Source organism: Sparus aurata, chromosome 8 (assembly GCF_900880675.1).
Source record: "Sparus aurata chromosome 8, fSpaAur1.1, whole genome shotgun sequence".
In the NCBI taxonomy this organism is placed as follows: domain Eukaryota; kingdom Metazoa; phylum Chordata; class Actinopteri; order Spariformes; family Sparidae; genus Sparus; species Sparus aurata.
In genome coordinates, this window is record NC_044194.1 from 27,056,381 (window position 1) to 27,083,013 (window position 26,633).

Below are 26,633 nucleotides of genomic sequence, written 5' to 3' on the forward strand. Positions count from 1 at the left end.
AACTCATGCTAAGATGAATGAAAAGTGCACATCCTTTACCCATTTGGTATTCTCATTTTGTCTGCATATATTCTTAGATCAACAAGCCTCTTTTACTTCTGCACTAAAGACACTAATTGAGGTCTTTGAAAAATAATTTAATTGTGTAATTCTAAAACTGGCCCTGCAATCCTCTGAGCAGTGCACCTCAAATCCACACGTTTTTTTTATCATTTTTTTTATGAAAGACGACCACAGAGAGAGAGCATTTGGAGTTATTAAACCTTTATTTAAATCAAAGAGCAGATAAAAACATTAAGGCAAGACGAGCAGCAAGCGTTGAGCTGCAAAATGGAACGTCAAAATCGAACTATACAAGGCTTGATCCATTGATTAAAAAAATAGAAAATTATAAAGCCAGAGAAAAGAACAGAACACAACGTGAGTAAGAGCAGGTGTGTGCATGTGTGTGTGCAAGTTTGTCCATTCGTGTATGGCTGCATTCAGAGGATTTGTTTATGTGCGTGCGTGCATGCGAGTGAGTCAGATGTGTGATTTCATCGGTTTGTGTGAACGTGTGATTGCAGGACACTTTTTTTTTTTTTAGACATTTACTCAGTAAAACATTAAAGTGCTGTTATTATTGACCTTCTATGACCGAAGGGATTTCCAGCCTAGATTTAAACTACAGTCAAGCAGCTAGACTCTAGTACAGAGTTAGTAACAGCCAACTAAAGTGCATGTGTCACCATATGAAACAGAAATCTGAGATACTGGAGACAGTGTTCCAGAAGCAACTTGGTACCCAGATTTTGATGAAAAATAATGTGTTTGTCTCTCTTGTGCAACATTTTCTTCCCCTCTTCGTTTCACACCAGCTGTCCAAACATTTCTTCAGTGAGCCCCTCTGATACAGGCTTAAAGGTTTGTGACACGCCTTGTTGTCGTGTGTTTAGTATGCATGGCTGCAGTCAATTAAGCAGCACAGTGGGTTTTGTGAACGCAGCATTTTCCAATCAAGATTTCTAAAACGGTTTGAATGACTGCAACTGTTGGTGAAAGGACTGCAGATTTTTAAATCAAGATTAAAAACATTTCTGTTTGCCACTGCTTTTAACTGAAGCAATTTCAAGTCTTTGAACTGCACTGTGACTTTTATTCTACAGTCTTGTCTCTTTTAAACCTTTTCTATTTCAGCCTCCTTGTGTTAATGTTTGTTTCTTTATGTCTTCTTACTTGTTTTTGAATGTCTTTTTAATGCATTTTTTTATGTCTTTTTAATGCAATTTTTTATGTCTTTTATGTAATTTGTATGCTCCTGTAAAGCACTTTGAGTTGCCTTGTGTCTGAATTGTGAATAGCAAATAAACTTGCTTTGCCTTGCAGATGTTTATTTGTGGTATAAATTATGTTCAAGCTAAATCAATACTGTAAGAATTTAACACATCAGTAATCAAAGCTGAATTAAAATTCTTAGCAATGTCAAATTTGACAGGCAGCCGGACCAGGTAAGCTTTTCCTGCCCTGAGCCATCCAGTACAGCGGTGGAAAGCTATTGCTAACTACACATGTAGGACTCATTTTATGGCCTTCAGGGCAGCCGTGAGCATTCTCCAAGAAAAGGAACTCGTGCTGGATATATTTCTGTCTGCAGCCGTGGCACGAGTACAGTGAGGAAAGTCCCCTGAAGGTTCTGCTTCCGTTTGTGCCACTTTATGTTAAAAGGAAAAAGGAGACTCAAGTTTTTATATAAATATCAACCTGCAACCCGAACTTAATACCAGACTTTCTTCATTCCATCTTAGTTTTTGTATTTTAGTCCAACAATTTGGGAAATTTACTTCCTGCTTGCTTCCTCTTGGTGAGAGTTCAATAAGAGGACAGATGAATTCACATGGACAGTAACATGAGGTTGCCACCAGAAGCTGGCTAAGTTCACTTAGCACAATGACAAGATTTGATTTTTACATGAATGAAATAAACAAGACCGTCTTGTTTAATAATTTTATCCATTTTGTTACCTCAAACACACAAACCAAAAAGACCAAAGATTTGTTGCAGGCAGAGGGGTCTATCTATGTAGGAATTGTTTTGGTAATATCGTCAGACACGTAGCAAAATAAGCACTTTAAGTGGATGTAAATTTGGTGGTCAGAGTTGCCCCAAAGGATTACATTGTAGCCACTGCAACTGTGTTGCAGCTGCCAGCTGTGGCCGACCAATGGACCAATTAGGAAACTTTAAGTAATTATGAATTATTTAAACGCCCAAACATGTAAATATAGAGCCCAGGTAAAAAAAAACAATTTAAAAAAACAAACAAACAAACACCGGAATTCATGTTTAAAGTGGGTGAATTTTGTGAACTTCGAACAGAGGACAGGCTAGCTGTTTCTTACTGTTTCCTGTCTTATGCTAAGCTAGCTGGCTGTAGCCCCATGTTTATCATCCTGATCACGCGAGACCATTGGCAAGAAAGCAAATCATTTAATTTCCCAAACTGTCAACGTGTTCCTGTAAGAAAGAACTTGTTCAAGTTCTTCACATTCACCACTTGCTTTAAACCTACTTCAACTTGCTAAACCTCCACTAACAATTGAGCTCCGCAGGGGTGACGTATAGTTGTATGCTAACACAGATGTTTGCATCCCCTGGTTCCCTCCATAAAAAGCCTGTGGAATTTTTCCATCGGAATTTGGATGACTGCAGAAAAATAAGCCCAGCGGCAAATACAAGTTTATGATACTTACAGGTTTGCTTCAGCAAGATAATCTTCACAAATGTAAGACAACTTTAAACACTTAAATACAATCACCAGCAGTTCAGCTATCAACAAGGTACACTGTGTAGTTTACTATGAATTGATCGAAAAGTTAGTCAGAATCAGATCAGTTCAAACTAAAGTCCACTCATACAGACAGATTTGTGAGTGGATGAGAGACTTTGACACGAGGGCACCAGAAGTACAAAAACGCTAACTGATTTTTGGGGGGTTTTGGACTCATTCTTGTGGTGCTCTATTTCAGCCTCACTGTCACTGGCTCTGCAAAAGGATTAAATGCTTCTTTACTTAAAACTAGGTTATCATTTGTGCGAACAAATTCTAAACACACCTAATTTCAGGTGAAATATAGCTTCTAATAAAATGTCCGATCCAGCTGAAAGAAAGTACTTTACTGGTTAGTCTTTTACTCAGTTACACCTTCAATTAGACGCTTTTGTTCACATAGTTTATAAGTGTGCTCTTAAAGACTGCTCCAAGCATCTTTCTGTACAGAAAGATCAATGAGAAATGTTCTATTATTTGCAAAGCAGACAGGATCAGATGAACAGAAAGTGCCGTTAACAGCAAACCAAAACTGGACGACATGATCTTGAATGGTTGTAGTTGTATGTATGCATTTTGCAAAAGTGTTTTAAGTGTGTTAGTATGCATCTGCAAGTTGACTGCTGACATGTTTTTATTAGTACTATAAAAGTTATTACGGAAGCCACAGTATGTATTTTAGAAAACTTCTTTTTTTCACATTTTTGTCCCACCAAGTCTTACCTCTGGCACAAACAAGGGGAGTCAGAACTGTCTACTCTTTGATACTAAAGCACACAATCATCAGATTTTAAACCTTCTTGTGTGTGAAAACAGCCGTGAGAATTTAAAGAGGGCGCTGAGGTTTGTAGAAGTCAAAAACAGTAATAATACGGACAGACACAAAGAAATCGGAGAAGACGGTTACTACACATTTGACTTTGAGACTCTGTTTGTGTTTGTGTGCAAGCGTGCGTGTGTGTGTGTGTGTGTGTGTGTGTGTGTGTGTGTGTGTGTGTGTGTGTGTGTGTTTGTGTGCGTGTGTGCATTTGTGTACGTGTGTGTGGTGTAAGAAGCTGCCAGCAACAGGCAGCACGGTGTCACTCCTGGAGAGCCCAACCTCCAGAAACCTTCTACACCTACACACCACAACACCAGCACAACTCATTGGTTAAACAGGACTACAAGATGATAGGCTGTTACAGTGTGACCCTCTTGTCATGTGTTCGCCTCCTACGTTGAAAGCTCATCGACATACAGACCCCAGCACAAACAGAATTCTCTCGAATCATCTTAGTTTTTTGTTTTTTTTTTCGTTTTTTGTATGTTTGCTCTTTAGCAAAAAAGCAAGAAGCACAGAGACATGAGTAGAGTGTGTGTGTGTGTGTGTGTTTTTCCCAGTCCTATTTCTATGCGTCTGCATCTGCAAGCCCATCTGTCACCCCATCCGTCCGCGTGTTTGCGTGTTTATCTGTCGGTCTTCTTGGCCCACGCCAGGTCATCTGATCGCGGTTTCTGCCCGGTAAGTCGTTCGATCAACTGCTCCATCCGCCTCCAGAAGCCCAGCTGGTCGAGGGGAAAGTTACACCAACCTGGGACGTGAGGAAACGTGGAAAATAGGACAGAAAATGGAGCGGAGAGAGAGAGAGAGAGAGAGAGAGAGAGAGAGAAATTGGGGATTTGTGAGTATTGGTGTCTGATATTGTAGGTATTAGTTTGGCCTGTCTCTGAATCAGGATTTAATTCACTTTTAATTCCCCATTTCACACTGGAAAACAAATTCACTAACATCTGACTTTACTCTTCAAAGAGAAAGGGTGCAATCTGTATTCAGTTCTTAACGGAAAGACTCTGCAGTGGTGGTGGATGCACTGTTGAAGTCAAGACCACCTGAACCAAAACCAAGTCATGACAGAGACCGGAGTGTATCGAGACAGAGACAAGACCAAGAATTTGAGGTGTTGAGACCAAGTCAAGACCAAGACCAGGGCAGGGTGAGACTGAGTTAAGACCAAGACCGCGTCTCACACTGCATATGCGATCTGAAATATCCACATTTCCATTAAAACACCCACAGAGGACAAATTGTCATATATTATACCGATCCCAAAAGATTGACTGTTCAATATAACATATATTGGTATTAGTGTATATGTTTTCCATGTTTTACCATCCACCTGACACAACTCAATTTTTGTGCAGGCATTATGTTTTCTAGGTGACTTTTGTCTTGTCTCCTAGAAACAACCATTAAGTACAGAAGGTATCAAATATACAATACAGTCAAATCCCTGCGGTCTTGACTTGTCTTGAAATAAAATCCACAGTCCTCCTTGTCCGAGACCAAGACAAGACTGAATAAAAACGTGGTTGAGTGTGTGAAGAGACCCAGACTTTGAAAGAAGTTGTCTTGAAATCAAGACCGATCTCAATTAACACGGTTACTTATCGGCTCCAGCTCTGATTGGGTTTAATCGAAACATGACATCCAGTTGAACACACAACCTTTTCGCACTATGACGTGAATTGAGGTTAAGGACGTTGGCTCTCTGTTCTAATATATAAAAAAGTAATACTGTCTCACTCCTCAGCTACTTCCTCTTCCTCTCAGCTCTGTAAAAAAAAACACTGTGTTTACTTCCTAATGTTATGGATTAGGACTTTATTTGGGTGTAAAAATGGTTCTTAACCTTTCACCAGTCTGACAGAAGATGATTCAACATAATCCATCATCACTCAATTGCATCTTATTTTTCTCTATTTTTTCATACTTTTATGTGTTTTCACCTGACGGGATGAATGTTGAGGGATGTTCTGGAAAATGTTTTGTTCACTATTGAAATGTTCCCAAAAGCTAATACAGAGATTTAAAAGCTGGCATGTGTGCTCTCACGTTTAAACGCCTTTGTTCATCACCTATGATGTGAAAACATCTGATTTCCACACAGTGGGAGAAAGGAGTCCGTCCTGCTCTGTAATAAAATCTTCTCGCACCACAGAGCGTCTCTCCTGCTGACAGCGCTGTCAGACCAACACTCACACACACTGGGCAGAAGTTATGGAATGACCTGAAGGATGACACTCATGCACAAGCCTAAGTGTTTCAGACAGATCAGTCTATAGTCATGGAGCCCCGGGGAGATTTTGATACTGTATTTAGATATTTATTTTGCCTGTGGCCCCACCCACTGCTCCAACAGCACCCACTGAGGGGTTGCTATTACCATCCCATCTCCAACCTCTGTGTTTCCTCTTCCTCTTATTTCCCCCCGATCATCTTGGGCTTCACCCTGTCTTTCTTCGCGTCACCCATTGTCCTTAACTTCCACCTCTCCCTCTTTTGTCTTCTTTCTTTCCCTCCTTTTTCCCCACCTGCAAACTCAGCTCTTCTATCTGCATTTCACCTCCCGTCTCACCCTCATCATCATATTCAGACTACATTTCAGAGGGGTGGAGGGATGCTCCCAGGAGACGTCCTTAGCCTCTACTAACACACAGAAAGATGCACACACTCACACTGTCTCTCTCTCTCTCACACACACACACACACACTTCCAGATTCTCAGTTCTTTCGCAGTTTACAGAAGTCTCATAGCCGAGAGTCTTCTGTATGTTTAAAGTAAATACATTAATGTATGTATGGCTGCAGGCCAAAGTACATTTACATGTACAGATGAATACATGCATGCCTGTACAATATTCTCTGTACAGACATGCTGCTACCACACACACACACACACACACACACACACACACACACACACACACACACACACACACACGTCTATGCCGAGCATGTTCCACACATGTTCAAGCGTCACTGCTTCAGAAGCAGCAGAGCAGTCCCTTGAGAATCAAGATAAAAGACCTTTTTAGTATAACTACCAGACACAAACACACACACACACACAAGATCTGTACTTTTGTATGTAGAGTAAAGCAGTAGCACAAATCCAGTTTTACTTTTCATTTAATTTCCCACACAGTCAATAACAAAAGCACACAAGTGTAGCAATAAAAAAGATGTCATGCGCACACATGCACGCACACACACACACACACACACACACACACAAACACACACACACACATACTGGCAAGAAGCAAATAGAGACATCTACATGGGCTGTGTGTACTCAGGCTACCCTTGTCTGATGCTCACACACCACCACCCATGATGTGTTTGCATAGGGTGCATGCTATAGCTGCAGGGGTGTGTGTGTGTGTGTGTGTGTGTGTGTGTGTGTGTGTGTGTCCCTCCTGTGACCCCCTCTCTGCTGGAAGACAGTAAAGCAGCCAGCGGTTTTGTTTGATTTCACTCTTTTTTTCCCTCCGTCTCTCCTTTCCTCCTCTCCTCTCCTTCTTTCGCCGTGCGCTCCTTATTCTTCCTTCCAAATCCCGGCTTCCTTCCCATCCTCTCCTCTCCTCGCCCTCCCGCTCCCTCCCCTGTCCCCCCACCCCCCGCCTGTGAAGTCCTATTTGTTAGAACAGACAGCAGGTTAGCATTAAATATACATGGGGATTGTCAGCCGGTGGCGAACACAAAGGCAGCTAGGCGAGCCCCAGTGGAATCCAAGCCCGGCCCAGGCAGCCAGGCCGGGGGAGCGGGGGGCCGTCAACGTCCCCTGTGGGCCCCCGACAGCCACCAACCCACCTCCCCCCACACACACACACACCCACAGGTTAGAATCCGTGGAGGAGGTCAAAAAGACTAGTACACACAGATGCTCGAGTATGCAGATGTACACGAGTGTGCACGCGTACAAGCACACACTTTCCCTGTGCCACCCCCCCCTCCACTTGACTCACACACACATCTGTCGTCCGCAGGGGCACAGGGTGACGTACAAGCTCAGTCCCCCTTGTGTATCCTCCCCTCTTTTTGCTCCCTCCCTCTCTCCCTCTCACCCAGATGCACACAGAATACCGAATGTGGATCTATTACGGAGGCCACTTGTCTCTAAAGACACGCACGCACGCAAACAGAACATTTTCTTTTAGTTATTTATAAGAAGCAGACAGACAGACGCGGACGCCATTTTGTCCCGATCTGACGAGAACTGTAAGTCAAATGATTCTGGAGTCATCAGCTTCAATTATGGCGATCTAAAATGGCCGCCGAGATAGTGTTCAAAAGTCATGTTACACATGCTCAGTGTCTTCATGTTGCGAATTAATGCGAAATTAAGGAAGGGATGTTGTTTTTCTTTTCTGAAGGTGGTGGTTGACCAGGAGATCGACTTTGATCCAATATGTCTGATCTGTTCTCAGAAGTATGCGGATGATCTCCCACAGCACTCATGATGGACTCATTCTAATTCTCAGAGACTGGATGGCAGCAACTTCACTTCTTTTGAAAAATAGTGTCATGAATAAACTTCTGTTATGCACCTGGGTTGCCCTGCAAATATTACAAGTATGTAAGCGCAGCAGATATGTTTAAGTTACTTTGAGTATACGTTTTCCTGAACAACAATGTGCTCTTATTATGAAATAAAGGCAACATGAGAAGATAGCTTAGAGTGTTGATTGCACTGTATGATTGTATCAATGATCGATGAGCATAGCGCTAATACCGGACAGCACATTTTACTGTTAATTTCAAAGGGATATTTTAACTATCTAATGAAAACTGCCCAAAACCTCCACAGAGCACTTTAACCTTCAGTTCAGTAATCAGTCTCAATTATATAATTCACTTAAAATTCATGAAACTCAGCTGATTCCTAATGAATAACACACACGTACATTTTAAACTGGATGCAAAATTGTGTAGTTTTAGTTTTTGAATAATATATTTATCAAAATGTCCAGCTCTATTAGTCCAGGGCTGCTCAAGGCGGGGCCCGCAGGCCAAAGTTGACCCCCATAGACCAACATTAGGTCATATTTCAAAGTAGAACAACATATTTGATGACCCATTGGCTTCTGACATCAGCTTCCAAGCCCAAATTATCGTTTAATAGCGTTTCATGATATAATATGATATGTTCGGAAAGGCTTAGTTTTTTCCAAAATATTAACGCACATCTTGAACATATCAATCAAACAGTTTATGTAGGCAGGTAAGTTGTTTAATGCTAATGTTAGCTAATAGGTTGTCAAATATATAGTTTTACCTTGAAACACCGCTAAACATCCCTCAAGTTGTTCACTATCAGTCATCTCTTCAGTTGATGATTAATCCCTGAGCCGGACATTGGAGGAAAATGGCTGCCGTGTGAATATGGTCTATGCCGTTCAAAAAAACTGGAATATAGATTTCTGTTTTTGCTGTTTTTTATCTGGGGTAAAAATGTGGTGTCCCTTATCATTATTCATTATTTATCGTAATCTGAGCATGATAGGCAGAGGTACACTTTTGTCATATCGTTTGCATATTAACAATACATTTCAATAGGTGTTTGCTTTTGGCTCATGGCCCACCATTACGTTTCCATTTTGGCCCTCAAAGGTAAAGTTTGAGCACCTGATGAAAATCAAAAAGTATTTGTTGAATTATTTATAATTATGATTATCACGTATTATTATTATCATTATTATTGTTATTGTTATTGTTATTGTTATAATTAGTATTATCATTATTATTTCCTCAGCCTGTTATCTTACTCTTTATAGTAAAGATTACTTTTGTACAATAAAGAAGTCATGTGTTTCAGACAACGAGTTCATGTTCGCTCTAAAAAGTCTTGATTATGTTCCGGGGCATCCTGGTAGATGGAGACGTGGACCACAGAATGTCAGTAATTCAGCACAGATCCCCGGTTCAAGTCCAGACAAAGCTTTGTTCCATCTCTGCACTTACTCCCTCTCTGCTTTGTACTTCTAATAACAACAAAACTGAACTTGGTTTATCATCCTGCTCACTGTGAATAAACAGCTCAAACGTGTCCATCCGGCCTTCTGGATTCTTTGGGTTTTTATTTCCAAAGTTTATTTATGTCTTTTTAATAATATCCTTCATACTTGTTTGGGCAGTTGTTACTTCTACTCATGTTTACACACAAAAAAACTGACTGCATCAGTAATCAAATAATAGATCTCATATGTGTAACCATAGGTTTTACCCTAGGATTGGCAGACACACTATTCGCTGGTCACCTGTTCGTACCTGTAGTAATGCAGTAGTATGTCTCATGCGGTGAGACATGGTGGATGCGGTGGTGTTTCCGTGGCAACACCAGATGCCAGTCCTGGAGCAGTGTGACCCAGCGCGGGAGGCCGAAGTAGGAGTGGCTCCACTTGTGAATCTGATTGGTCAGCGTCACGAAAACCGCCAGGGCGAAGACGTAGCAGTCCCAAGGATAGGACGCCGCCAAGGCCTCTGATCAGTGACAGACAGAGGGAGGCAAGAAAGAAAGTGAGACACAGAGCTAAGTTAATAGAATAATTGATCAAACTGTTTAGTGTAATGAAGAGGGCCAGCATGAAGGCGTAGTACTCCCACAGAGAGGATGCTAGCAGGAGCCTCAGAGAGAAGGAGAGACTGAGGGGGAGGATGAGGAAGGAGGGGAAAGAAGAGGAGACAGAGAAAGAGATGGGGGAAGAGTGTTGGCAGGGGAGAGGGGAAGAGAGGACAAAGACAGATAAGTAGGATAAATAGCCCGAAATGTAACACAACTTGTAACCATGAAGACAGTGAGCAGTGACTCTCACAGTGCCTTCCAAAAATCACAGACCGTTTGTTCCAAAATCTGAAATCAGTAGTCCAACATGAATATTTTGACCTCAGCGCCGCGGGCATCAAGGGGAAAATTTAAGTCACTCAGTCAGGGGTGAGACACATCAGCCTGGAAATAAGTCCCTGAAAAATCTGCCTGGTATTTATTGTGCAAGTAAAAGTCCTACTGATGTTGAAATGCTACTATGAATCACTCCCCCTGCATATAACCTTTTAATACTCAAACAACTTCTGCAGTCTCACTGTCATAATCTGAAACGACTAAATATTTTTCCTACAGAGGCGCCCGGGGACTGGACGGAATAAGTGCTCCTATGTTTCTGTGTGATGTTCAGATGAAGGTGGAGCTGGAGCTTGAAGGCAGTTTACCGGCTCGGAGAAAGTCACACACCCAAACAGCATTTGGATTACATCCTTCCTTAATGACATACATTTAACACTGAACCAGGAAACAGTGCCAGTGCCTCATTTACAAACGTATATGTCGTTATTTATTAGTTATAAAACCTTACTTGGATGTGAAAATGATCTTATTTCTCAGCAAAGTCCAGACTTGACTTAAGTGATTTTCCTGGGCATTTCAGTTTGGGGCACATCATTGTCCTGTGGTGAACTTTGCATGAGCTTCATGATCAATGTGCAACAGCAATACACTATCTAGTCCACAGGATGAGACATGTTGCCTGGCTTCAGTCTGCTCTACAATTACCGAGGCGTTAAAAAAGTTTGATATTCTCTTTTGGGCTATGTTTATTCCTGCCAAATCCTTATTTTTCCGTTGGAAATCATCTAAGGTAATCAACCTGGCTGAACTTTTTGTCACCATCTGTCTGAAAGCTCCAGAAGCCTTCAAAGTTCTTGCCGTCTTTTCACACGAAGATGAAGCCAAATACCGAAAGCAGTCAAGCAAATCTGTAATTCTTCTCAAATGCTCCAAAAATTCTAACTAAAGGCATCTTAATCAGCATGGCATGAGTAATAAAAACAGTTCCCTAAATTCACATTTACACGTTAAGCTGTAAAAAAGAGCACTTGAAGAAAAGAGTTGTTTTTGTGAAATAGTTAATGTTCAGGGTGTCGGTGTTGATGCGAGCTGACAGGTGACAAACATGTCAGGACTCACACACAGAAGCAGCGGAGAGCATCAGTCCTCTAAATAATATGAAGCATGTAAACAGCCTGGAGCGCCGTCACTGTTGTTGTCATTTGGATTCAGGTGTAATTGAGCCGCCAACACCTGCTTAGTGAGAGTCTGGTTTACGTCCGTCCTCTCTGTTTACAGCCGGTGTGTCACAGCGCTAACTCTTGTTATTCGCCATAGTCTTTCTGTCGGTATGACTTACAGCTGTCCTCTCTCCGTCCACCTCCATCCCTCGTTCCCTCTCTTTGGTTAAAACAGCGCTCTCTTGACCCCAGTTCAAGAGCAGACATGACAGCTGGAGATGTCACCTCGCGGCTTTCAGCTTTTCCCATCTACCTCTGTCCCCGTCTTTGTCTGGTGACCGTTGGACACAGTGAGGAGCTTGACATGACAGGTTTAGATGTCATCTTACCGCTACATGACCCTCGTCCATCCCCCCCCCCCCCCCCCCCCGCACGCGCTCTCACTCCCTTGCCTCTCTTCTCCATGTACTCTCACCCTCTGTCTCAAACTCTTAGCGGTGACCTCTTGAGGTGCAGACATGACAGGTGTAGATGTCACCGCGTCTCTCCCTGTCCCCGTCTCATGACCTCTTGACTCCCCGCGGTGTATGACATGACAGGTGTGGATGTCACCTACAAGTGAAGCTCACTACCGCTCTCGCCGCTCTAATCTCCCTCTCCTCACCGCCCACTTCCTTGGTCTCTGCTGTGGACAAGCAGCTGACCTTTGCAAGTTTCCCCTTTGCTCCTCTTTCCTCCGTCCAGGACGTATAAAACTTCCTACATTCTTTATGCGTTGGTTCATGTGTATCAGGATTCTCAGTGTTTTGTCTTTGTATCATCCTTCATGAGATTGACTGTCTGAAATGAAGAACTCCACTACTATCTACTATTTGACTACAATCATGATCCACAATCTAAATTTCGATCTGTCTTCCCAATTTTTAAATGCTCTGTAGATGGAATGGCAACCGTGATGGCAGCTCCTTTATTACTTTTTGTAAACTGTACTAGAGAAGAAAGAAAAGGTTTTGGATTAAGAGCTATAGACTTTAAGATGACCACTGACCACAGCATCTTTTCCACCCACCAGCCGGACAGCATCACGAAGGAGATGAAGAGAATTGGGGTAAGAGCAAAGCTGATGCAGATTGGACTGAGGGTGCTTCTGGGTAATGTCCAGTCACAGTAAACTAAAAAGTATAATGTGGGACTCGTTTGCCAAACACAGAGACGTGTCTCCACAACGACATCCAGGATTAAGCTGTTGCACTAAACTGCCGATCTGTGTTTCGAGCCACATATTGACACTCCAGGAAGGAGAGTTTATTGAAATCATAAATATAAAATCCACAGAAATAAATCTGCTCAAGAAACTCGTACTGTAAAATTCCTGTAATATTAATGGTCGAAATCTTCACACAAAGTTGTGGTCATCATTTTCTTCCACTCTAACATGGTGTCATGGGTCAGGTGGTAGCCAATCTATATGTTTTGAGCAAATAGCCACCTAAGTCAGGGCTCCAGCCTGTCCTAAGATGCCTTATCAGAAATGTTTGAGCTGGGAAAGTTCTGCCATGGCAGAGTGTGGGAGGAACAGGAAGTGATCAAACACCACTTTGACACTGATTCAAGAGGCGACACATGACCAGGCTATCATAGTTTCTAAGTATGTGTGTCAACTGTCGCTGTCTGCTAGTAGATAATCCAGTTTGCAGTGCAGGTCAAATACTTGACCGATAAACCAGAGAACTCAGAGTATCACTGGGCCTGGAAAGTTTTTGTATCACTCCTACACTTCTGTCCATAATCAGCATGCTCCCTCTCTGGTTTACTGGATTTTGTCAAGCACTTAAAACATCCGCACCTTCTAACTGTATTTTTTTTTAAGCAATTTCTTGCTGTGTGTGCTGTGTTAAATGAAGAAAATAAAATGTGCACCTTTATTCCTGTTTATAATCATTTGATCAGCTTGTCATCAAGATCTGCTGAAGCCTGATGACGACCCATTCATCTGAATGGGGTGCGTTGGAGCAGGGAAACGTCTGAAACATGCAGGGGGCGGCAAGGACCAGGGTTAAAAAAAAAAAAACCCACTGTTTTAAAAATAATGTGTAGAAATTAAATGTGTAATCGATTAAAATGACCCTGGCTAGCTGATGTCAGCTCCCCTCCCTCCCCCCCCCTCTATACCCGTCAGTGACCTTCTGGCTCAAGTTGAAGTGCAGACATGATGGGTGAACATGTTGCCTCCTCAATAACAGGTTGCTCTGTTTCTCCTGCTGATCTTCCTCCTCCCGTCCCTCCCCTCCTGCCCTGCCCCGCGCTCGTAAGGTCAGCGCACATGATTACCAGCCGAAGTGCCCCCACGCCTTCCAGTGATCAGTGGACACACTTCAGCCAGAGTCCGCGCTACCTTTGGTATCCTGTAACACTAAGCCACTGCTACAGTTTGTTAGACCCTGTAAAGTTGACGACCGAAAGTCCTTACAGACACATTACAGCTTTACAATGTGACTGTGAGTGCGTTGGCAGTGTCTGTGTGTGGGAAGCCAGTGAGGGATCACTCCATGTTGTTGAGCTTGTGATTCACATCGCTTTGTTGGGGCATCTGTGCAGTGGAGGTGCGATCTAACAGGAAATCACAGTACTCTTACACATTTTTCACACGGAACTCTAAATACTGTAAATAAATTATGAATAATAAATAAATAACAGTTTTGGCAGCTCACTTCCTTCTCTCTTACTTTTAAAAGGTTGTATAATATGTGTAATATTTGCCATTTGTGTATTTCCAGTCGCCTCAAGCGCTGTACATGCCGTACATGCGTACGGCATGTACAGCGTTCTCTCTCCTTCTCTCTGCGTACGTGCTTTTTTTGGTGCATGTGTGTGTTTTCTAGGCTTTATATAGCCAGCGGAAGAAATGGAGAATTCTGTGTGTGCTACCTGGTGTGTATGTCAGGAACTTGTAGGCCATGTGAGCCAGCGGTAGGATGGGGATCATACAGTTGTCGCCGTTGGTTTCAATGAAGTCGTGGCGAGTGATGGCGGTTGGATCGATGTGGTGCTCCCTGAATGGACGAATGAATGCCTGCAGAGAGAAAGAGAGAGACAGAGAGAAAGAAAGAGAGTATGTAAAATTCACAAAATAATAATTTGCTGTTTTCTCACTAAAGCAGTCTTATGTGGTAGACTCATACCTCTTCTCCACTGGTCAAAAATACCACTTAAACCCGCTACAATCTGGCTTTTGTGTTCAATGGGAATGTGTACACTTGGCATATACAGGGTCTCTGCAGGTTTAACCCTCTAAGACCCACTGTTGTAATATTACAACGTTACCTTTAGCCACCCTAAAAAACAATCTGTTATATTTTATCTTGTTTTTTTACCACATTTACATAGTCATTGGGTCCTATTGTTCAGTCTCACGATGCTATTGGATAGTACATTTGTTTATAAGTCCGGCCTCATGGCCATGAACTCACACAACCTCTCATGGTTTCCTTCGGACAACATTGCTTTGTTTCATTGGACTAAATTCATCAGATTCAAGTAAGTAAAATGTCTTTTATATTTTTTTTTGTTGTTATTACAATGTCTAGAACATGTACATATGTAGTTTTTGTAGAACAGATTCATCAAATTTCATTTAGAGCTTGTTATATAATTGTTGTAATATTACAACGTTGGGTGAGTGTGGTAGTCAAAATAGCAGGCTTGTTGCAGTGGGAACAAACAGGTTGTATTCCCTCCACTACACCACTGCCTGAAACAGAGTGTTTTTTATACATGGACAGTATACATACTACCCTTGTGTTGTGTTCTAGTCAAATTTGACTGATTTAAAAGTTTTATCTCTAAAAAATGTAGTTAATTTGATCAAACTGACCTACAATTCCACAACTTTGTTCACAAAGTGGATATCAACAGACAATTCAGTTCTAAGAAAGATGAACATTTTCCTGAATTTGGATGTGTGGATGTAAGTGGGGGTATGCATGTTTTCCTTTTAGTATGATAATTAGAGACCATTACAAGCAGTATTGTCATGTCAAGGCAGTATTGTGTGACTTAATGGCTGGTGATTGGGATGCACATTTCTTTTAGCATGATAAGTAGAGAGCATAGGCTGAGCCATTTACATTTACATTTAGGGCATTTAGCAGATGCTTTTGTCCAAAGCGACTTACAATAAGCAGACAGTATTGTCTGCCTGGAAAACATTGGGGAATTCACTACTTGGGAACAGCCAGGCAGGTGCGCCTGCCCAACTGTGACCTTGAAGACGAGAAGAGCTTGAAGAAAAAGGGGAGAGGAAGCGATGACGTCAGAGTGGAGGGGAATCACAACATCTGTGCTGTCAAATGGTCTGACAACAGGGCCATCACACTTGTGTTATCCTTTGCTGGACCTGAACCTGTGCAGAAGATTCAACGCTGGGACAAAGCCAGCAGAACCTACACTGAAGTTGAGAGGCCTTACATTGTTGGTGTCAACAAGTACATGGGAGTTGTGGATTTGTTGGACTCATTTACAGCCAAATAGAGGTCCCCCATCAAATCCCGTCGCTGGTACATGTACATCTTCTGGCACACCATCATCCTCTCTCAAGATGTCTAGCAAAGAGACAATGAACAGGAGACAGTTTCAGGCACAGCCAGCATCCTCTCTCATCCTGGTGAACATGGCGCTCCAAACTCCAAAGAGAGGACGACCATCTTCAGGCAAAGGGAGCCCAGCAACAGTGACATCAGGAAGCTCTCTGACTCCTCAGAAGAGACCATCCAAGAGAAGTGCACACATCCCATTGGATGTACGCAAGGACCTAGTTGCGCATTTCCCAGTGAAGACAGGGAGAGGAAGCACTGCACTAAAGGATACACTAACATGCAATGCAGCAAGTGTGATGTTCACCTTTGCTTTTCAGAGGACAAGAACTGTTTTTGGGACTTTCACTATGAATGAAAGTCAGCCATGAAAAGAAAAAAAGGAATGAAGAAGTCACTAGAAAAAGCTATTTAATAAAAAAATTATAATAATTCTTCATAAAAATATGAATCTGTGATTAACATTAATGTTATATACCTTTATGGGGCTAAGTAAGCAATCAACTCTGCAAATGAATCCTTAGTTGTTCTGAATTGTTGTTCAGAGAACATGAGTACACATACAGAAATTCTGCTCCCACCTAAGCCCAACGTTGCAATATTACAACATTTCTCTAAAAACGTACATAAACATTTTTTTTTTTAAAACTCTTTCATTTCTGCATCAGAGGCCTCCTACAACAATATCTGAAGGGTCAAAAAAATTTTTTTTTAGGTTTTTCTATATTTGGGTCTTACAGGGTTAAACAAGTCAAATTTAAGACGTTTTAAGACCCTTTTAAGACCACTTTGAACACAATTTAAGACCTACACAAAGTACGAAAAAGTAAGGAAAAACAAAGTCCCCGAATTACTTAATAATAAATAATAAATAACTAAATGTATTACCATTCACAGAGCAACTCAAACAATTACGAATGGAGTGAGTGAGTGAGTGTGTCAGGGTTATTATAGTTTTCATTAATTTTTATTAGTTTTTATCTTAATGGGTTTTTTTAGTTTGCTTTTTATTTTAGTTTAGTGATTAAGTAGCTTTAGTTTAGTTTTTATCTGGGAATTTAATTTAGTTAACTATAATAACCCTATTTATTTATTTATTTATTTATTATTTATTATGTACACACACACACACACACACACACACACACTTTTTTTTAAAACCATACACACACACACACACACACACACACACACACACACACACACAGTGTTCAAAATCCAAAGCAAATTTCCACTTTCCCATAGTTGTAGCAGATTCAGCAGTCGAAGTCTTTCCGGAACTGGTGAAGTGTGCGACGATAAATTCCGACCGGGCTGTTGACAAAATGCCACTCACTTTCCTGGATACTTCAGACAGAAGTACAACACACTGAGCTGACTGTGAATCTCACCAACACATTTCCCCGAAACAGAAACAAAAAAACAAAAAGGCGAAGACGGAAACGGTAAATGAATGTACATATGTAAGATCACATTTTTTAATTTGTAACTTTATCTGGTGCTGTATCTGGAGCAACTGGTATGGTGATTAAACTATTCATAAAGATCCAGGTTTGTGACTTTACTGAGTAAACACTACAAACACTATTCTTATCTTAACGCTTCTAAAGCACTGTAAGTCTGGTGGTGTGTCAGTTATCATGATACTTTGGATTCCCTAAACAGTTTCCCCAGTGACCTCAGCAGTGACTTACTGAGGAAACTTGTGGATATTAACCAATCATGAGCTTATTTTTGAGCCATAGCAGTTTGACTGGTATTTTGACTTTGACTTAATGTAACGGACTATGCTTAAATGTTAGCAATCAGTAAAATACTCAGTGATCCACCATGCAATTACAATGTGACTGTTAGCACGGTGGCAGTAGCCAGGGAAGCCAGTGAGAGATCACATCCATGTTGCTGCACTGTTGGGTTATCTGTGCAGTGGAGGTGCGATCCTGAGGGGTAGCTTAAACGCATCACACAGAACGAACAGCAGCCCAAAACAGGATGCTGTGTTGCTACTGAAACAACACTGAATCGATTCTGCAACACCCCTGATGGACCGCTTACTTTGAAATCATTTGATATCAGATGTTGTGTCTTATATCTTATATACAGGATTTATATGGTTGAAATTAGAAATTGTATTAGAATCAGTAAGAAACAGAATTTAACATGAAGGTCAAATGCAGTCATTGAGTAAAACTGCAAATGCTTCTCAGTTTCTGGCTTTCAGTTTTGTCAGCTGAACTAACAAGCATTCAGTTTTCACTAAATGGAACTGATGAGATAAACAACAACAGGCACAAAAACCTGATTTGTCTCTTTAATTTACATTCACTTTAAATCAGAGCACAAAACAGACACTGGAAAGCATTGTTTACAGTCTTTACGCAAATGCGGATCAAATGTGCATGCACACACACAGACACAGACACACACACACACACAGACACACACAGACACACACACACACACACACACACACGCCACAACTCAGCGGTGCCGAGCACCATGCAAAACCCCAAAGCTCATATCCAGCATCCTAATAAACCACAGAACAGCAGTTGGCTTGCAGAAACACACTCATAAGCATAAATGACCCATGGACACCTCGCACAAACTCTAAAATGTGAGCTTCAAACACACACACACACACGCTCGCAAACCCCACCTGCACTGTGCAGAGGCAGACACCTGTCTGTGAGAGCATGGGGGTCTCAAATGAAAGACTGAATCTGAATCTCAGAAGCACAAAAGAGGACAAAAAGAAACACGCACACACACGCACACACAGGATAAAGGTAATTTATTTCCCTCTGTGGAAAAAGCAAAAAAGGAACGTTTGCATCTGTATTGCCACAGTATGCGACCATGTGCGTGTGTAGCTGTGGAAGCATCAGCATGAAAACTCATTATTGTCGTGGTAGCTGTTCGAGCCAATCACACACGCCTATCAGCGAACGACGTTGTCAGGTGCCGCTGCAAACACAGAAACTATCTGTTGATATCTGCACAATTATATGCCCATCTCTGTCCTCGCCTGCCTCTCCCCCACCTCTCCTCCCCCATCACCCCCCTCCTCTCGCCGCAGCCCTCAGCCAGATGAAAGCCCGGCTAAGCCGTGGAGGTCGTGCGGAGTGGGGCGGCATCACTGCTCCCAGTTAACGGTGGGCCACCGGTCGCTACGTGTCCTCTAATCCCACACCGTTTATCGGCCCACCTCACACGACGTCCATTAATCACCAGCTCACATCGCCCATCGCCCCAGCAAGCAACGCCGTCCCACTGGTTGGACGGACACGCCCTTCCACCCCCTTCTTTTTTTTGTCCTCCCGACCTTTCTACTGTATTTTCATCCTACTTTCTGTTGGTTTCTCCTCTTTCTCTCTCTTTCTTTGCCAAAATATTTCTATTTCTATATCTACTTATATCTTTCTTCTTACTGTCAGTCCTGGCTTTAAAGTAGGAACCGACTTCACCCTTGCAATTAACTCTACTTCCACAACCAGCCTCACAAGCGAGGAGCCACAAAAGAGACATGTTTGTTGGAGATGTGACAAAAAAGACAGAGAGAAAAAGACATGAGGAGAGAAGTACTGATGCTGCTAAAAGAAGAGAAAGAGCGAGAGAGGAAGGATCTTCAAACATATATCCCTAAACTGTAAGCACATCTGGCAAATTTCAATGTGAATCGAGCATCATTGGGAACTAATGAGCGTGACTTTGTCCTCAAAGTGGTGTCATTAGAGAACTGCTAAATCCTTGTTGAGTCAATTAAAGCTCAACGACATGATGACGACAAAAAAAACAGCACGGCCCAAAGCCTCGCCAAGGAATAGTTCAAAACACTACTGGGAGAATGTAGCGAACGTTTTTTGAGATAGCGCTGCAGCTGTAGTGCTGGGGAGGGAGAAGGCTTTAACACATTCAAATCAAAGCAAAAAGAGGAGCATTATCAGCATACAGTGAAGGAGGATTTTACATGGAACTTTGAGATTCAACAACAAAAAAGGCACTTCATGAATGTTTGTGCTTCCAATGTTTTCAATTACACAGATGAGGACAGTTTGAACACAGTGTACAAAAAATGGTATTTCTGCTGCTGGAGGCCTCTTAATCAAAGAAAGGAAAAACATGTTCAGTAGCGTGGGATCTTGGGAGTTGTCCTCTTCATTGATAGGCAACCAATACTGCAGTTTTCTCAGTTTCTCAGATTTCTCAGTTTGAACATTGATAGAAACAATTTATGTGGGCAACTGAAAAAAACATCGCACACATTTTTATTTTCGTTTTTTTTAAAAGATTTTAATGCAGGCATGGTAGATATTATATCTTTAACTGTTTTGATAACTGATGAGTTGTTTTCCAAGCAGAACTTATAGAAATAATAGGAAGCATCTTTTGCTTCCAGCTTGTCATCATGAGATGATTTATCATTGTAAACTGAATATCACTGTAAACTGAATATCACTGGGTTTGGTTGAACAAAAAAAGACACTGGGACACGTTGCTTTTTCACTCTTTTGTCTCGTATTTTAAATTCCAGATATTCAGTGACTTGTTCAGTGACTTCGGAAGTATTTCTGTTTCCATTGTTGTGCAATTTGTAGCAATTTTCTAAAATGTTGTCAGAATAGAATTTGAATAGCATGTTTTCATTAAAAGCTGTTGTCATTCACCCAGTAAAGTGTTATTCCATCCCCCCTTCCCATTGCATTCATGTCACAACACCACTGTTGTTTGAAACATCTGCCCCCTCAAGTGGTTGCCAATTTGTTGTTGGTAAGCCAACTAGCTAACGTTAGGGTCGCACAGTACGCTAGGTGCATACCTTTAGAACACTGCCATAATGTTGTGTTTTTTCCATACCACGTGATACCGATAGGGTTATACTATTGCTATAAAGCATTGTAAACATTGTCAAATTGTATTCACAATCACGATAATATCTACAAGGATATGTTGCTACAAGCTCTGTAGATGTAATGTTTTAAAAAGTAAATATTTGTCTAAATAAAAGAGTTATCTACATGAATTGAGTAACTTAAAAATGATGGGTTAACTCGTATAGGTCAGGGCACTTCCTTGCTGCTTCCCAAATGATATAGTATTATTGGACTCATTAAAAATGGAGTTTAACTCAGCAGCTATGATGATTGACAGAGTGTGGCTTGTCACTGAGGTACATACAGCTCTGACACTGCCCTGTTGTTGAGTTGTCAAAGTACATAGTCGTGGGTGGCAGCATGACATGAATAGTGTGTTTGAACCCTCTTTCACCAGCTTTTCATTTAATTAATTAAAATTTTTTTTTCTTAGCTTAGATAATGGTCATGTATGTTTTGTCTTTAGTTTTTTGCACTATTGTGTCTTGTTTCCCATGTTTTTTTTTTATTCAAATATTCTTTATGTGCAAATTACAAAGTAAGAAATATTACTTGCCCTTCACTGTGTGTGACCTTGGTTACATTTCCCTCAGATCCCGCAGACCACTCTGGCCATCCTGAGCCAGTGACTTTGACGGATAGAAAACACAGTTTCCAGTGGCAGCTGTTACTGCTCCGTGGCCCTCACTGCTGGAAATATTATTTATGGTTAGGGGTTTCTGTGACAGCGGACTGTTATGACTGTCAGGCATCCCCTTATGAGGAAGTTATGGAGGGCAGGAGTCCATATGTGCAGAACACATGTGTGATGTGCACATTAACACTTCTACATGGTGTCTATAGGACAACCTGAGCGTCTTTACAGATCCTAACAAATGAAGACAACGGGGAACAAACTAAGGACAAACAAATGTACACACACAAACAACATAAAAACAAGAAGATGACAGAACAAATGAATAACAAAGGGTGACACTGGCTTCAAATATTTCATCTGGCTTCATAACTGCAGCCACTATTAGCCTCAGGTGTTCTCCATCGTGCTCTTCTTTGATATTCAAACTAACCTTAACTGGGAGCACAGGCCCGCTTTATTCTCAGTCTCAAAACACACACAGACACAAAAACACAACTGAGGTGTATGCCTTGTTTTTTTTTGTCTCCACGCACACACATACCCCCACACATATTCCACAAGCCTACTGTCATCCCTCTGTTCTCTGCACAGATCCATTCTTCTCTTCCAGTTAAAGTCTTTATTAGAAGTCTCCTACAGTGTGCGACACACCATGCAAATCTGTGGCCGCCGCCGTGCCTTTGGTCCCGGTAACTACCAAAACCTCCATAAACGCCTCATCATAAATAAACATCAAGCCACAGAGCACCTTGGGGGAATAAAAAAAGTAACACGGGGCTCCAAAAAATCATTCTTTGGAGTCTACTGATGGTACGATGCAAGAACAAAATTGTGTTGTTATCTAAAATGAACACAATACAGCAACAAAACAACCCTCCTTGACAAAATACCGTAGGTTCACAGTTTTACAGTGATGTGATAAAATGATGTGATAACAGCCTGAGAGAAGATATTACATTAAGGCCCCATCAACACCAAATCAAAAAAGCATAAAAGACAACAGCCATTAGAATCCATCACACTAAGCAGATCAATCAATAATGCGCAATTTAGAGCCACTTAGTGTCAGGCTCTATTACAGTTAAGGGACTTGTCTCAAAGCTGCGTTAACAAAGCCTCAGCAACAGTCTCCTGTGTGGAAATATTAACTCAAGATAGTTTATTCAATGAAGTATCATCATTTCAGAGGCTGACAAGGAAAACAATGTATATAATTGAATTCTGCACCTCATTATTAAGCTGTAAACAGCGATTTTGCTTTGCGCTTATGAAACATATTCACAAACTGCTTTGCATTTGATTTGTGAATGCGAATATTTAAATCCCAGTAAATCTAGACGCGCACGTCACATCTCAAGTCTCATCATGTTTGCAGTGAAAGAGAGATTAACCAAAGTTTAAATGTAGACATACAGTAACAGAAAACTACTGGGGGTAAGTAATGCAGACGTAGTAGCTTCAAATGTCATGGTGTGTGGGTCTCACCATTGAACATCAGGTTTACCCATGGTGTTATTGATCTCTAGTGATTATCGCTCCATGTTCATGTGGTGATGTAAAGAGGAGCTGTGCTTGTCTTGAGTCAATGATGTATTATCTATCATCATGGATTTTCAGACTGTTGCTTGGCTATATCCCTTATTACGCCGAAAACTTTGCCCATCTAACATCACCGCAATCTGTTGAAGGATGTCAGGCGCGCTCTAATCCACCCAAGGAGATGGTTCAGCAATGTTTAAACTGGTAATAGAAATGCTCAGGTAGCAACTGGCAGAAGGATTACAGGTGTTATAAAAGTAATAGCCACCTCTGAGGCAAACACTATTGTTTTGAACCCTCAACACCCTCCATATGTTGGGTTCAAGATGCTTCCATCACGGCGGAGTTTTAGTCTCCATATGGGCAGTACAGACAGACAGTCTCTTATTTCATTGGCTACAGGCTTTTGAAACAAACTATACCTTTCATGATCTATGGCAACAGTGCAAGTGATATGGATCTTTGTGTATGATGTATGTTAATGTATTATGCATTTGCGTTTGACTGCTGTCTGTAAAGCAAATTGGCCAACGGGGACATTAAAGTTTTACTCTACATCAGCTCAAAAGCAGAAACTCAACAGTCACGTTAGCATCACAAGCTTGAATAAACTTCCACAGTTCCAGTTATGGAGGGCTGAAATACATTTATAAGCTGTATTACATTCCCTTTATAAAAGTAAGTATGACTTTGATTACACGAAACAGAAAAAAAAAATCATATTGTGATTACTATGACTTATTATTTGATACAGCAATTGCAATATGAGTGAGAATGATCATATTTGAATTCAATTTTTAATTTTTCTGAAACTACTGAACTATTTAAGTCACGATGATGTGACATTTGTTGTGGTGGGTACCAAACATCTTACATCTGGAGGACAAGACTCGTAGGCCAGGTCGTCTGTTCAGCATATACAATATGCTTACGTAGTATTTAGTCTTGAGTTATGAGCACAACATGCTCGAATTTGATGTTTTTGTGTTCAGGTGGATTCTGTTGTGAGTGTCGGGAGTTTGACTATAACACTACATGTGTTTTTAAGAGAATATCGCTTGTTATAACAAAGCAAACATAACATAAAAGACTCCTATATGATCCTGTAGTAGATACAGATATAATTAACCAAGTATTCTTTCCCAGGATGTAGAGACATGAGGTTAATGCAAAAGTTCAACTCAATTCTAATTAAATAGCAAATAATGTAACTATATTATAAATCATACTATTACAATATGTTGGTTGAGAATAACTGATAACCATAGTTATAATTAGGATGCTGCTTCAGGTCTCAAAACACACGAGTTTGGTCATTTCTACCAATTAATTATCAATGAATATTTCATAAATGGACCAAATGTACAATGAAACACACACACACACACACACACACACACACACACACACACACACACACACACACACACCTACACATACACACACACACATACACACACACACAATTACAGTAAACTCTCATCAATCAAAACAAAGTTCACACTAACCAATATGCAAGCTGCACCTGATCACACTGATTTTAATTGGCTGAAATGAGGCTAACCTTTACTCTAATTGGCTGTGGGAAATTTGTGTGTGCATTAATGTGGGTGACTTGTTTTAAATGTGTGGGCATCCATCTTTATTCATGCCTAAAGACACATGACGCATACGTGTTGTCTGGCACTGTATGGTGACAGATAGTGGAGGTTCAAGGTGAGGCCATGTGTGTGTGTGTGTGTGTGTGTGTGTGTGCGCGCGTATTTGTGTGGGTGTGTGTTTCATGTGTGGGACATTGGGGACCATGGACCTTACTGTCTACAGGGAGATCCCTCTGCGAGAAAGTGACATTTAGTTTCCAGGTCACTATAGCAGTCCGAAGACTTGGGGGAATAAAGTGCAACCACCGTGCTGCCATGGTGACGCAGCCTCGGAAGGGAAGGGGCACTGAGCTGGAGATTTGGTGCAAAAGTTTGAAATAAACTTTGGTGCCTATAAACAGCTTTACACCAGTTTGGGGAAAAGACACACAGCTCAAGCAGCATGTCCAAAGAGAAATCCCTGTGTACTGCATATGAACTGTTAAAACAGAGGATTGTTAAAGGAATACTTTAGTGTTTTGGGAAATACATGTATTTGCTGTTCGGTTAAGATTTAGATGAGAATACTGATACATTTCATAACTGTAGGCCTATGGTAAATATGAAGCTACAGAGAGCAGCCAGTTAGCTTAGCTTAGCACAAAGAGTGGAAACAGGGGGAACAGCTAGTCTGACTCTGTTCAAAGGTCACGAAATCTACCAAGAAGCTCCATAATCAACATGTCACACCCACTTAATATTTTGGTTACAAAGATTAATATAATATACTTGATTGGGAGATCATTGCATCGCCAATGTCTGGGACTTCTGCGTTTGACTTACAAAGCGCATGTTTCTATTTATTTTACTGGCTTTATATCTTGAACATTTGAAACTCTTTTGAAACTAAACACCTCTTATTTATGTTTTCTGCCCATATACCATCTAATTCATTATCTCTATTAGGTTCTATCAAATTCAGAACAATGAGAGTTTTTATGTGCAGCTATATCAATGCTAAAACAATAGAACAATAGAACAATACCAAAGAGGTTGGCCTTCCTAACACCACTTTGTATACATTTCAGTAGCAAAAATAATATGTCCATTTGAGACTGGCCATTCCGGCACTATTAGAAGATAATGACACAATCAAGAGAACTTACTCAAGTCGCTTGCCCGCCACACCTTAGCTAAATAGTAGAATAGCCCAGATTATCTGATGTGTTTATGACCAAAGCAGTGGTTACATCTCATGAGGAGGAGTCTCTGCCAGGGCTCAAGAGCCTCAGTGTGTTGAATCACAAGGATATCAGGAGAAGTCTGACGATTAGTGCGTGAACGTGCATGTAAAGGCATGTTTGATTTTTTTTTTTCATCCACGTACTAAGCAGCAAGGACTTGTGTAACGTAAGTAAGGACATAAGTGTTATATTATCAACTGTAATGTTAATACTGAATTGAGGATTCATTTGTTTATTCTACACAAAAACACAAGTGCCACGATGAGAAGTGAGTTTAACAACAGTATTTTCCCCTTCATACTTTTCTAAAAACGTCATTTATCTGTTCTATTTCAATGTAAGCGCTTCACTTTCAAACGTCTGTCTGACACGTCACCGCAGCTTTGATGTGTTTTGCTGTTTTCCAGTTTTTTTCTTACACTCTTGCACTAGTTTCTGCTCTTTTTAATGCACATTAATATTATTTGATAAGAATAAGATAAACAAACACCAACAATGCTGAGAGAGAGTAAATCTCCCTCTACACTTTCAAATAAA

General features: G+C 41.1%; 1 protein-coding gene across 1 annotated transcript in view; it reads right to left on the minus strand.

The window, feature by feature from the left end:
• Nucleotides 1-247: 247 nt before the first annotated feature.
• The window catches only part of LOC115587024 (transmembrane protein 189), a 51,805-nt gene continuing 25,419 nt past the window's right edge, over nucleotides 248-26,633 (minus strand). The window contains exons 4-6 of the mRNA XM_030426573.1: nucleotides 14,559-14,703; nucleotides 9,897-10,109; nucleotides 248-4,377 (exon numbers count right to left, since the gene is read on the minus strand). Coding sequence (XP_030282433.1) covers nucleotides 4,253-4,377; nucleotides 9,897-10,109; nucleotides 14,559-14,703 — 483 coding nt within the window. The 3' untranslated portion in view covers nucleotides 248-4,252. The remainder of the gene's footprint in view (nucleotides 4,378-9,896; nucleotides 10,110-14,558; nucleotides 14,704-26,633) is intronic.